The sequence below is a fragment of the Cantharellus anzutake genome (assembly GCF_015039405.1).
Source record: "Cantharellus anzutake strain C23 chromosome Unknown EI90scaffold_25, whole genome shotgun sequence".
Classification (NCBI taxonomy): domain Eukaryota; kingdom Fungi; phylum Basidiomycota; class Agaricomycetes; order Cantharellales; family Hydnaceae; genus Cantharellus; species Cantharellus anzutake.
In genome coordinates, this window is record NW_024066975.1 from 199197 (window position 1) to 213042 (window position 13846).

General features: G+C 52.0%; 3 protein-coding genes across 3 annotated transcripts; all 3 read right to left on the bottom strand.

Moving 5' to 3' along the window:
• Positions 1-1915: 1915 nt before the first annotated feature.
• On the bottom strand, positions 1916-2368 carry EI90DRAFT_3016591 (uncharacterized protein; the record flags this gene model as incomplete). Its single annotated transcript, XM_039057011.1, has 2 exons — positions 1916-1987; positions 2030-2368. The coding sequence occupies 2 exons, from the start codon at positions 2366-2368 to the stop codon at positions 1916-1918; spliced, it is 411 nt and encodes a 136-aa protein (XP_038915646.1).
• Positions 2369-10843: 8475 nt separating this feature from the next.
• Positions 10844-11069, bottom strand: EI90DRAFT_3123957 (uncharacterized protein; the record flags this gene model as incomplete). The annotated part of the gene is made up of 2 exons (XM_039063660.1): positions 10844-10852; positions 10902-11069. 2 exons carry the CDS (start codon positions 11067-11069, stop codon positions 10844-10846), a joined length of 177 nt encoding a protein of 58 aa, XP_038915647.1.
• Positions 11070-11756: 687 nt separating this feature from the next.
• EI90DRAFT_3123958 (uncharacterized protein) lies at positions 11757-12736 on the bottom strand (the record flags this gene model as incomplete). Its single annotated transcript, XM_039063661.1, has 3 exons — positions 11757-12156; positions 12212-12624; positions 12665-12736. The coding sequence occupies 3 exons, from the start codon at positions 12734-12736 to the stop codon at positions 11757-11759; spliced, it is 885 nt and encodes a 294-aa protein (XP_038915648.1).
• Between the last annotated feature and the right edge of the window lie 1110 nt (positions 12737-13846).

Sequence of the window (13846 nt, forward strand, 5' to 3'; positions counted from 1 at the left end):
GCCTCAGATGGCAGAATATGTCGGGCGATACGTACGTGGATGTGACACCTGTAACCACGTCAAATCCTTCCCCGCACGGAAGGTTGGGAAGCTCACCCCAAATAAAGTCCCCACCCACCGTTGGCAGGTAATCTCGGTAGACATGGTGGGAGAGCTCCCAGAGTCGAAAGGTTATAACGCCATCCTAGTTGTAGTGGACCGTCTGTCCAAACGCATCCACGCGATCCCCACCATGACATCCATGGACTCAGCTGGTATCGCCCGGCTCTTCCTAGAGCACGTCTGGAAGCACCACGGGCTCCCGGAAGAGATCCTCAGCGACAGAGGGAGCGCCTTCATCTCACGCTTCTCGAAAGAACTTGCAGATCTCCTGGGGGTCAAGCTAACCCCCTCAATGCCCTATCACCCCCAGACTGACGGACAGACAGAGTGGGTTAACCAGGAAATCGAAGCCTATCTTCGGGTGTTTGTCAACCACCGCCAGGACGACTGGGTGGACTGGCTCCCACTGGCAGAATTTGCCTACAACAACCGCATCCACTCGTCCACCCATCGAACCCCCTTTGAGCTTGACACCAGGCAGCATCCCAGGATGGGGATGGAGCCCACACGTACGTCCGAGGTAGAAGCCGCCGACGCCTTCTCATCCAGGATGATGAAGATGCAGGAAGAGGTGAAGGCAGCCCTGGAGCATGCAGCGGATGAGATGGCCCGCGACTACGACCGGGGTCGAGAGACAGCCCCCAAGTACCAGGAGGGCGACCGAGTCTGGCTCAGCGCCCAAAACTACACGACTGACCACCCAACCAAGAAGCTAGACCATAAGTGGCTAGGCCCCTTCAAAGTCGTCAAGGTCGTCTCCCCAGCTGCTGTCAAGCTCCAGCTCACCGCACGGCAAAGGGAATACACCCAGTCGTATCCGTGATGAACGTAAGACCCCACCGCCCGGATGAGATTGCAGAACGACCCCCCGACCCCCGCCCGGGCCCAGAACTCGTAGATGGAGAGGAGGAATATGAAGTGGAGAAAATACTGGACTCTAAGTGGTTATGCCGGAAGCTCTGGTATTTAGTAAAGTTCGCGGGTTGGCCGAACTCAGAGAATGAATGGCTCCCCCGAGACCAACTAATCCATGCCCCTGACCGGATCGAGGAGTTCCACCAAACACACCCCCATGCCCCAGGAAGGGAGAGAACGAACCCCCTGGCCGCTTCGAGGCGAAGCGGCTTAAGGAGGGGGTGATGTCAGGGCACACCCACCTGACCTGGCTCCACCTGCCCTGACCCGGTATCCCACTCACCTCTACTCCCCACCCTTCATCACAGTTCCTCAACTCCTGTTCTTCTTTCTACCCTTTTGTTCTTTTATTCCTTTGTTCTTTCTCCTATCTTTATCTACATGGACGACCTTTCCCCATACCTATGTATTATTGACCCGCCTGCGATGCGTACATGACACACCCAGCCCTGGACGACCCAGATGGCCTCACGGTGCAACCCAGCATGTGCGCATGCTGCACATGCCCTCAGGATCTCCCACGGGGACACCCGGATGACTGCGGCTGTATGCAGGGTGACGTGGCAAACCTCATGTGACCCAAGCCGCATGTACATAAAGGTACCTGGGGTGGGAACCGAAGAAGTAACCTTCTTCTCACAGTTCCCACTTCAGGTAAGTAGCATAGCCTCCCCTTTTAATAACAACTCACAGTTCCCACTTCAGTCTGAGTGGCCAGGGACCATTGTCCCGGATCGGGCCCACCAGTACGCACGCCCACTCCACACCCCGTGATGGCCTCAGTGCCGGGCATTACCCCCGGGCCCTCTTGACCCCGGACGCGTCCCTGACAGACTCCCAGAATGTCCATATTTTATGCATTAAGGTTCCTGAGACCACGTGTACAAATTCCAACAATTCAAGGTGGACCCACTGGGGGATATTTGGTGGGCTTTGGTAGAGGGTTCTGAGCTGCGTATTTTCGCTTCAGCTTGGAATATTTTAAAGAATAATTTTAACGATTTTCTTTTACACTTGGAACGCGCGCAGAAGGCAATAATCGCCCCGTTGTCCCAGCCACTGGGCCATTCCCCCAACCCAATCCGAGCCCAAACGACCCAGCCCAGCCCAGCTCCCCTCCCTCCATCATTGCGTCGACCCCAGGAAACGACGCGTCAGCCCACTGCAACGCGATCCATTCCTGGATCGACGGTTTTTGCCCAACCGCGCCCGGTAGCCCCACCCCCTCCTCCCACCACCCCTCTGTGTCGTCCAACGACCCCACCACGACCGTGTCCCATTGTCCCACTGTCAGTTCCATGGCACTCATGCCCGATCCAACAGCACACGGCCATTCCACCCCCAATTCCATGGAATTCGCGCCTGATCACGACGTGCACGTCATTCCCAATGCACCATTTGCCCCTCCAACTGCATCTGGCCCCCTCCCCACCTCTCCCTTTGACTTCAGCGTGCCCTGAAACCGCGCTGTCGTCGTCGTCATCGTCACCGTCTCCCTCCCCACACCCCCTGCGCCAAATCTGGCGTGTCTATCGACTCCACCGCATCCAGTACCACAACAGACGTGTCCTGGCCCCCCCCTCGGTTGCGTCCACCATCGAAATGGGTGAGTCTGGCACCCATCCAGCCACGCACGGGCCCATTCCCGCTTCCCCCTCCCAATCTCCCTGGCCCGCTGCGTCCACCGGGTGAGCCTCCACCCCGAGTCCACTGCCAGGGCCCTGGGGGCTGGACTGTGGGGGGCTGCTGTGTGGCCCACTGGAGTCTGGGGGGCTGGGGCCCTCTTTTTTTTTATTATTCTACTTTTCATTTTATAAAATTTATTTCTTAATCTAAACCTTGTGCCAAGCTTTCCCACTGGGTTTTGGTGCTGGCCAAGGGATTTTTTCTGTATTGTGGGACTTCTCACAACTTTTCTTTCTTTTCTTTTCTTTTCTCTTGTTGATGTCCTGCACAGAGACCCATAAGAGCCTGGGGGTGATGTTATGGAAATGGGATTTTCCCATTTTTAGCCTCTTATGGGCTCTATGCAGTACAATATCACGTGACATGTAAATAGTAACAACCTAACCAACAATTATCACCCAAAACACCCAATGTCCATGTTATTGTAAACACCACTGTTACAACATCTGTTACATTAATTGTAACATCTTCTCAATGTCACGGCCCCCTCCTGCACCCGAACGCTATAGAAATGGGCCAATTAGGCCCCATTTTTATAACAAAGGAGGGACGACCCCAATAGTAGTTCCAAAAGGGAACTATGAGAGGAAGTCCATTTGAGGAATAATCCTCGAAAACATCCATGAAACCCTTGGACACATAGGGTCCAAGAAAATGGTGGAAATCCTCCGTCAACACTTCTGGTGGAAATCAATGAGGAAGGACACCCACAAGTTCTGCAAGTCTTGTGGAACCTGTCCAATGACAAAGAAAAGCACCAGGAGAAATCCCGGACTGCTCCACCCACTCCCGACCCCGGAAACACCGTGGTCATCAATAGCTATGGACTTCACAGGTCCATTTCCAACGAGTTTGGGATATGATTACCTCTGGGTAATCATGTGCAGGTTGACGTCCAACGTCCACCTAATCCCAATAAAAACAACAACAAACACATTGGAATTGGCATTCATATTCCTTCGTGAAGTCATAAGGCTTCATGGATTGCCACACTTGATTGTGTCAGACTGAGACTCCAAATTCACGTCAAAATTCTGGCACAAACTACACCGAATACTAGGTGTGCAGTTGAAATTTACAACCGCATTCCATCTGCAAGGTGACGGCCAAGTGGAGAGAATGATACAGAACGTAGTACAAATACTATGTGCGATGGTCAGACCAGATCAACGCGACTGGGCAGCAAAGCTGTCGATGGCAGAATTCACGATTAATGTGAGCTCAAACGCATCGACAGGATTTGCCCCATTCAAATTAATCTATGGCCATATGCCAAAGATGTGCCTAACAGTACCACCCTCGGACTACCCGGGAGTAAACAATTTTGCCCAAAAGGCGAAGGAAAACCTAATGGCAGCACATGATGCGATAATATACAATCGCACTGCCCAAACAATCCAGGCAAATAAAAAGAGACGCCCAGACCTGCCTTTGAGAAAAGGCGAGCTCGCATACTTATCCATGGATAAGTTGAACCTACCCAGGCAAACTAAAGCCCTTGTATATAGGGCCTTATGAAATTCTGGAAATAATTCCAGAGATGTTGTAGGCAGGAATCTCCGCTACCATACAAACAAGCCCCAGTACCTGATGCACCTCATACATGGTCCCAGATACCCTTTCTACCCTTTCCCTATTTTTCCCGATTTTTCCGATGCATTTCCAGCCCTACAGTCAAGATTCCCATGCCTGTCAATGTAGCGGCCACCCAATTCCAGGCATATCTCAAGAACCACTGGATGGATTTGGATGAAATTAGTACCATTGGAAAGCTACGAGCGAGGAGAGTCCATTCGAACGGCGGGAGAAGGTTGTTGGATGCTCGATTAGGAGGGATACTATTTCCATCATTCATTTTATTGTTTCTGATATTGTTTTCATTGCTTTTATTTGTATTTCCTTTCCATCACTTTCTTTGCTATTCTGTGTCGCCATAGAGGTGCATTTCTATTCTTCCCCTTTGCCCTGCAATTTCTCACTTATAGCGCACATTTTCATGTATGGTACAGAGGACTCCCCCAATGAGAAGGGACACCCCCATCAAGTAACAAGTTGTTTGATAAGCTTAGTGACGCCAGAGGGTGATGTACGAGTTTATACAATATCTCTGACTCCTGACGACTGTCCAAGAAGGACCAGGAGTGAGTACTGATTTAGTGAGATTTTGTTGATTGTTTTCTAGCACCCGGACCACGGCACAGTATTGGCACTGTTGCCATTACCTTTCCCTCCTTCTGACCCGACTCAGACACTACCCCCAGGTCCCTACTCCCTTGCCTGGGCAGCTCTCTTGCCTGGCTACAATGTCGAACTACGTCCTCAAGTTGCCACCACAACTTGAGCAATGCAGAGTCCACCCAAGATTCCACATATCTTGACTTGTGCCTCACAACCCGAATGACCAAGAAATCTTCCCAAATAGGGAAGTAAACATATTCTATGACTTTGGGGAAGACCCTGATTGTTACAGGAATGGGTTCCAGGGAACCCAACCTGAGCCGTTCTGCTCACAGACGGAGGTGGCTGTGTAGCCATTGAAGGGAGAGCAGGAGGAGATCTGAGGCCGGGTGTACTAACAGTAACTTGGCGCTCCAAGGAGCGTACCAGCAGCAGGTGTGGTGTCATGCTAGCGGTAACTTGGCACTCTGAGGAGTGTACTGGCAGCAGGTATAAAGGGGGCTCCCTGAGGGAGCCATCTAACAGTTGGCTAGCGGCAACTTGGCACTCATGTGAGCATACCGGTAGCGTGGGCAGTTGGCACTCCTTGAGGAGCAGCCCAGTGGTCGACTATCAGTTACTTGGCACTCAGGGGAGTGTACCAGTAGTGTGAATTGTTGAGACAAGTGGGTTGGTTGACTAGCGCATGGTAGTGAGTGACCGTGGGAATTTGGGCCCGCAGGTACGTGGCCAAGCATCCTGGGGCTGCCTGAGTCACTTCTCCCTCCCAAGAAGGGAGGAAGGGTTGTAGGACCTGGTAGGGTACTACAGGAAGGGTAGGAATGGGAGCTCAACCACCCAGTGGGGGGTGGGAGCAGGAAGGGTGAGGTCCGGTGTCTGAGCACTCACTGGGTCGTTGAGGTTTCCTCATGGATTGTAAGAATATTGATGTAGACATCAATATGGACCGAGTCAGATGTTACAGGGAAGGTTTACAGGTGATGGCACACTGGGGTGACAGTTACAATCACTGGGTGATAGTCTGAGATTGTATATTTTGATCCTGAGAACATTTCCGGCATCTGCCTTACATGTCATATGACTTCTAACTATCTAATATAAAAGTCACAATGGTCAAGGGAAGTCCCTTGAAACTCAACAAATCCCCCAGCCAGCACCAAAACCCAGTGGGAAAGCTTGGCATTGTCATATCCGTGCATACCCGATCCTGACCCGACTCCCGGACCTCCTTCACCACCTCCGGAGTCCTACCCTACCACTGTCCGTTCCGATATTCACCTTCGGTCCTGACACCACACCTCCTCTCCCCCCTCATGCCACTCCCACTCCTCCATCCTTCTCCTGTCCTATCTCCATCTGCTCCAATACTCACCTCGGACTGAACATCACTCCTCTTGCCACCCTCCTCCTACTCCTCCGCTTCCTCCTGACAACACCTCCACCCTTCCGTCATTCTCCTACCCTTCGCCTGTCCGCTCCGATACTCACCTTCGGACCTGACACCTTTCCTCTCCTCCACTCCTCTCCCCTTTCATCTTTCATCCCTCTTCCCTCTGGCCCTCTTCTGCCGACCTTCCGCCAAGTTACGACCTTCCACTGCTGTCCCATACCTTGTACCCGGACACTGCTCGTACCTTCGCTCCGAGACTCCGTCATAGTTCCTACCTCAGACTTTGACTCCACCTCGGCTTTAGTCCATTGCATTGGTGACCTCATACTACGTAAACACCATTGCCAATATTCCTTGGACTTTCAACCCCACCTCCATAACCTCCATAAGCTCCGCAACCCCTGAGCTCCATGGATTGTCTTCGGCACTTTCGCCGCTTGTAATGTATCTTTCGCATTTCCCCCTCATCCCTATTTGGACTGCTGCTTCTTCCCATTCTAGCCAGTTAGTCATCATCCCCACATCCCCACATCCTCCTGCCCCTCTGGGCTTCACCCTCCTTATCTCCTTTCAGATGTACCACAGGTTCAGCCCTATGACCTTCGGTATCACTCCGCTTCTGTCATCCCTTTGTTCCCGTTTGGACGCCTTTGTTCCGATTCGGACCTCCTTTGTTTCCTTGTGCTTTCACCCTCTCCATATATATATCGGTGCTTGTACATACTCGTTTTAGGCCTTAGTCTAAAATCGACCTGAAATGCCCCCTAGAGACTTCCTGCTCGCCCCCTATGAAATTAAGGACCAAATGGACAAACAGCAATGGCACAGCGCTCTGCTTGAGTCGCTGAGGCCAAGGTCCCTCCTTGCTAAGTCTCTGGTTCCCCTCCGGAATTGTCCGCCCTCGCCCAGTTCTAACAGGCATGGGGTTTGGCAATGAAATAAAGGAGGAGGAAATGGAGGTGACCCTGGGTCCCCTTGCTTGCAGCCATGGACCATAAGATTCTAGTCCATTTCTGTAACACCGATCATGAAGCAGTAGTTTGTGAAATCTTAAACCACACATGGGTTCATAACAAACTCTGGTTCAAAGTCAAATGAGAGCTAGGGGACACCACATGGGAACCCCTAGAAAATTGTAACAACCTCGTCCACCTGGATGAGTGTAAGGGATTAACCTTACTTCACTATAATCCCGATTATAGTGATATTTATACTATGTTGCATCGCTATAATTCCCATTATAGTGATGCTGTTATTTCTTTATTTATTTGTGCTGAGATATGTAAATTACATATATATACCTCGGAGTAGTTGTAAAGGCCCAGTAGCCTTTTACCTCTACCCTGTTGAATATACAGCACATTAAAGCTTATGTTTAGATGGGCCTACTGAGGCCTGAGGCGAACAGGGGAATGGAACAATACCGTCCCCAAAATAGTAAGCAACCCTTCAACGAGTACCTCACATTACAAAATGTGAGGGAACCAGAAAATCTTCCTATCAAAGGAGATAGGGAACTCTCAGCATCACTACACCCCCAGAAATGGAGGCGGAAAAAGTGAACCCGAAGGGCAATTGCCCACAGCCAAAAGTGTGGGAAGATTCTGGGCAAGCGACTCACTGTCAGGGCACACACCCTGACCTAGCCCGCACCTGCACTTGCACCTGCACTCGCACCCACATCTGCATGCACACCCGGCCGTTGCACCCCCTGTGCGTGCCCTGTGCCAGATGCTCCATGTGGCCGGATGCCCCGGGCCCCGGGTCTCGGGCCTCATGTGACTTCCGGATATCTCCGGAAGTTTTTGTTATATTGGGCCACTGTGGGAAGGTGAGAAGTTAGCTTCCTTCTCACCTTCTTACCCACAGCAGTGTGCCCTGGACAGGGCTGTGTCCCTTTAGGAGTGTGGGCCATGGGGGGGTCATGGGGACCTGTGAGTATCCCCTGACACTCACCCAGAAAACTTGCCCGAACAGCCACCAATAGAGCCAGGCGAGAAACTTGCCCAGACAGCCACACAAAAAAAAAATCCTGTGAGTTAGACATCACATGGGCCAGGTGACATTGTCACCTAGACCACGTGAACACCAGGTTCATGTAATTCCACACACTTGTGGCGAATCCCATGCACACAAGAACCACAACCCCTCCCACCACCACGAGAAACAAAACAACAAGATGTTGTTCTCTGGGGGAGGCAACCCTCGATATGATCTGAACAAGCCACCAGACATCGAGATACAACAACCTGGGGAGCAAAGCTCCTCAGACCAACAACAACACGAGGCACAACAAAGCACCATGGACTACCTGACACACGTGGCACAAACAAGTGCCGCAAATCAACAACTTCCCACGATGCCAATGGGCACCATATATCCCCAGCCTCCCCAAAGGGGCTTTCAACCATACACGGTGCAAACTGCACTGATGGTGCAACAAGCACCATTCCAGGGGCAGCAATTGCTGCTGCAGCCCCAGGCCTACTCTCCAGGGAACTTCCCTGGATCAGCCAATTTGGCCCAGGTCCGACAACACCCCAGCCAAATGTAGGCTGGGAATCAGCTATCGCATCAGCAGTAGCTGCCCAGACAGGTCAACTCTGTCAGGAGTTGAAAGAGATGAAGTCCCTTGTAGGAGGGAGACAAGGGAGCAACAGCAGCTCCTCATTGTCAGGGCACACCCACCTGACCCGGTCCCCCACTACCCACTCCTCCCCTACCTCCCCTTCTTTTCTCTTTCCCTCCTTCTTTCTTTCTTTCTTCTCTTTTCTCTTTTCTTTCTTCTTTCCTTATTACATGGACAACTTCCCTTCTATCAGTGTACTATTGACCTGGCTACAGTATGACATGCCCGGACCCAGACACGCCGGGTGACCTCCCACACACCAGGCGCTCCTGGGATCTCTTGCAGAGATACCCAGACGGACATGGCTGTGTGCATAGATGACATGGCCTTAACCACATGTATATAAACACAGCCTAAGTGGGAACTGGGAAGCAACCTTCTTCTCACACTTCCCACTTTAGGCAAGTAGCTTACATTCCCCCTGTTAATAATAATAACACACTTCCCACTTTAGCCTAAGTGGCCAGGGACACCTGTTTGCATCGGGCCCATTGTTACACACACCCACGTCACACCCTACCAGGCCCTCAGCTCCGGGTGATATACCTGGATGCTCTCGACCCTGGGTCAGTCCCTGACACTCATCCAGGCCATCCAAACAGGCATGGTCTGACAACTTGAGGGTGTCAGATGATGCCTGCGATAATTGCACCCATTGGAGGCGCGAATACAATAGAGCATGCAGAGATGCTGAAGGCATCTTTGCCTCTCTGAGAGATACAGAGAGAGAAGTTGATCTCCAGAAGAGGGAGATTGGATTATTAAAATGCAAGCTCAAAGAGGCACATGCACTGGCAGATCTCGCTGCCAAACCCATTATGATGGAGGCCTCCCAGGTCAGGGGGAGGGGATACAGTGCTGGGGCACCGACTATCCCACCACCCCATGGGCAGGCAACCCTGTCCGGGTTGCATAAGGGCCTGCCCTCAGGAGGGCAAACCCATGTCAAGGGGAAGAGGGAGAGCAGTGGGCAACCGACAGCAGACCCCAAAGTGGGGACCACTGCCAGAGGCATGTAAGCATTGTTAAAGGTTGAGTTCGCAAGTGATCTCGCGATAGTCAGGTTTTGCCTTACACTCCCAGTCCACTGAAGTACACTGTATGAAGCTGTATTTATCAATGGGGGGTAAAAGGCTGGGGAAGCCTTTACCCCCCTCGCATGTAGGTTAAATACAATATTGTATATACATGTGATAGTTGCGGCTTGGGACCGCATGGTAGAAATGAAGGGTTCAGGAATAGAAGTGTCACGTTGGGTACAAACCCGACCCGATAAATAAAGAATGAAGAATGAATAAGGTAGGCCACGAGTATGCGGCCTATATCCCTTACACTCTCCTCCCTTGCGATATTAATATCACACAGGCAGGTATAACAAGAAGTTGTCAAGAAATTAATATAAAGTGGGGAATGGCGATTAAGCCATTCCCCTCAAAACCTTTTACAAGAATTATTCAAGAAAGAATTAAAAACGATAGCTGTTAGGCCATCCAGTAATTGCAAGGCTGTTAGGCCTTGACGAAACCGTTATTATGACGGTTTCAGGATTAAGTGAAAGTAGAGGCTGTTAGGCCTCCATGGGTCTGTTGTTTCGACAGACCAAAGAAAAGATATAAAGCAGAGGCTGTTAGGCCTCCATGGGTCTGTTGTTTCGACAGACCAAAGAAAGATATATAAAGTAGAGGCCATTAGGCCTCCACTGACCTGCTGTTTCGGCAGATCAGAGGAACTAAGGAAGTGAAGGCCGTCAAGCCTTCACACAACCATTATTATAACGGTCCAGAGAATGGGGTGGAGAACATAGCAAAGCAAAGGCTGTTAGGCCTTTGCAGAACCGTTGTTACGACGGTCCCAGAGCAGAAAGCAAAAAAAATGATGAATGAGGCGGTTAGGCCTCAGTGGTACAAATGACGCACCAGAGCGGATGATAGAATGGGGGGTGATTAACCCCTCTGTGTTAAATGAGGCACATATACCTCGACGAAGAGAAGGTGATTAAACCTTCTTGGAGGAAGGGCCAGCGGTAGCCAAAACAGCAGCATTAGAAAGGTCTGAAGGACCAGCAACAGCGGCCTCGGTCTCAGACCGGATCGCAGCAGGGAAACGACGTTCAGGAAGAGGGGCAGCCTCATCAACTGACCCTGTAGTCGCCTCGCCATCACTCTTCATATCCTCATCCTCGTCAGGGATAGGCGGTGGGGTGGGAGGGCGCACAGCAGTGGGTAGATGTTAGAACCAGGCGGAAACAGACGACTCCGGAGTGGAATCGGAGACTTAGCGTGGAGGGACCTTGGCCTCAGCGACTCAAGCGGAGCGCTGTGCCATTGCTGTTTGTCCATTTGGTCCTTAATTTCACAGTAGGTGAGCAGGAAGTCTCTAGGGGGCATTTCAGGTCGATTTCGGACTAAACCAAAACAAGTATGTACAAGCGCCGATATATATAATGGAAGGGGCAAAAGCACAAGGAGAACAAAGGGTAACCGAATCGGAACGAAGGCATCCGAACGGGAACAAAGGGTAGAAGGAGCGGAGCGGTACCGAAGGTCATAAGACAGGACCTGTGATACGTCCGAAAGGAGGTAGGGAGGGCGAGGCCCAGAGGGGCAGGAGGATGAGGGGAAGTGGGGATGATGACTAACTGGCTAGAATAGGAAGAAGCAGTAGTCCAAATAGGGATGAGGGGAAAACGCGAGAAATACATTACAAGCGGCGAGAGTGCCAAAGGCGATCCGCGAAGCTCGGGGGTTGCGGAGCTTATGGAGGTTACGGAGGCAGGGTTGAAAGTCCGAGGGATATTGGCAATGGTGTTTACGTAGTATGAGGTCACCAATGCAATGGACTAAGACCGAGGTGGAGTCAAAGTCCGAGGTAGGGACTATGACGGGGGCTCGGAGTAAGGTACGAGCGGTGTCCGAGTGCGAAGTACGGAACAGCGGTGGAAGGTCGTAACTTGGCGGAAGGGTGGCAGAGGAGTAACAGAGGGAGGAGAGAGGGGAAAGGTAAGGAAGAAGGAGTGGCGGAAAGGAGAGTAGTCAGGTCCGAAGGTGAGTATCGGAGCGGACGGGGGAAGCGTAGGAGGATAACGGGAGGGTGGAGGTGTTGTGAAGGGGGAGCGGAGTAGTAGGAGGGTGGCGAGAGGGGCGGTGTTCGGTCCGAGATGAGTATCGGAGCGGACGGAGATAGGGTCGGGGAGGTAAGGAGGAGGTGTGTTGCCAGGACCGAAGGTGAGTATCGGAACGGCAGCGGTAGGTTATGACTCCGGAGGTGAAGAGGGTGGAAGTCCGGAAGTTGGGTCGGGGTCGGGTATGCACGGATATGACAGTAGATGGCCATAGTTGCCATCCATTAATTGAGAGAGAGAAACCCGTGTCTTTTGTGGAGGCACGGGTGGAGCTGGTTCAGGCATGAAGTGCCCTGACCACGATGGAGGGGGAGGAGGTACGGGGTAGTCGCCCACATGCAGTTTCGAGAATTTGAAGGCGGTCATATTGGCCACCCTACAAGCCCTTGCCTCATTGGAGGGATGATGCCTCCACAATGACAGCAGGATGTACTTCATCCCTGCCTCGTTGAGAATTTCGGGAGTCCTTTGGACATACCCATACCTCTTGTCGAAGTCATCCGTGGAAGGATTCCCTCCACCCTCGAATTTCAGCTCGAAGTAACGAGCATGAAGGTCACAAACATCACCTGGGGCATCATCAATAACCCCAGCCGCCCCAACCTGCTGGTCGATCCACTTGAGGTCGACCAGGAATTTAAACCTGTTCACTGTAATCAGGAACAGGAGTATGAAGTTTGTCAGAGACCAGGTTGAGACGAAGGAGTGTCTCCATGGCGGAGGGCTTCAGCCTCAGCGAGCCAGGAGCGCTGTGCCAAGTAACACGTCTGTGCCCTAACTTACTAAACTGGCAACCAGAACTGAAAGGGGTAAACTCTAGTCGATTTTATTACTGAGGTGTAACCTATGTACAGGTTGAGTATATATATAGTTACAGCGAGGGCGGGCCCGCAAATGGCGGAGCCGAGTGGAGCGGAGCTAATGGGGTTAGACATTAGCCGATTGAATATTACCAATGAGTCAGGTTACGGGGTTAATGGAATGGTAGGCGATAACCCAGAAACGGAAAGGAGGGATAGGCCCGAAGGTGGGCTTGCAGGGCAAGCGAGTGTATTGCCCAGCGGAGGCAGGAGTGCACTAGCGGACGTCGGAGCTGTCCAGAGGCCTTTGGGGCTCTGTACTTAGGGAGGCGTAGGTAATAAATTGAAAAGAGGGGGTGGTGACCATCGAGGGGTACCGAGGTGATTGCAGAATACAGGAGCTTCGAGGTTAGTGAAGGTGGACCGGAGGTAGACCGGAGGGATTGGAGGGAGTGGAAGTCGATGGCTGGGGATGGATATGATAGTATCCCCTTCTTAGGCCTGAACCCTTGAAGGCCCAGAATTAGTAAGGTGAGGGGAGCTGTACTTACAGAAGAAAAAAAAAAAGAAAACGGAAGTGAGGAGTGGAGAGAAAGGGAGAGATGGGAGAGGAGCCGGGGTTCCTAAGGGGCTTCGGGTCCAGGCTTATCTGGGTACCGAGAGTGGAACACTTCGACGAGGTCGGAGGCGTGATCGAGTTCGCCAGCAAGGAGCCATTGTGTCTCCTCGTCGGTCCCTTCATAGCCTAGCCACTTGACCAGGTAGAGCAACTTGTTGCGTCTACATCAGTCGATCTTGGAGTTGAGTATCTCCTCGATCTCGATCTCGATCTCGCCTTCGATTTCTATGGGAGGCGGAGGTGGCTGGTGGCGGTTCGGAATGATGTTCGGGACGGAGGGTTCAATCTGCGAGACATGGAATACCGGGTGAATGGCTCGCATGTTTTCCGGCAGGTGGAGAGTTGTCAGGGCACACCCACCTGACCCTACGCCGCACCCCGCGCCGTACTGCCCTACTCCGCTTCC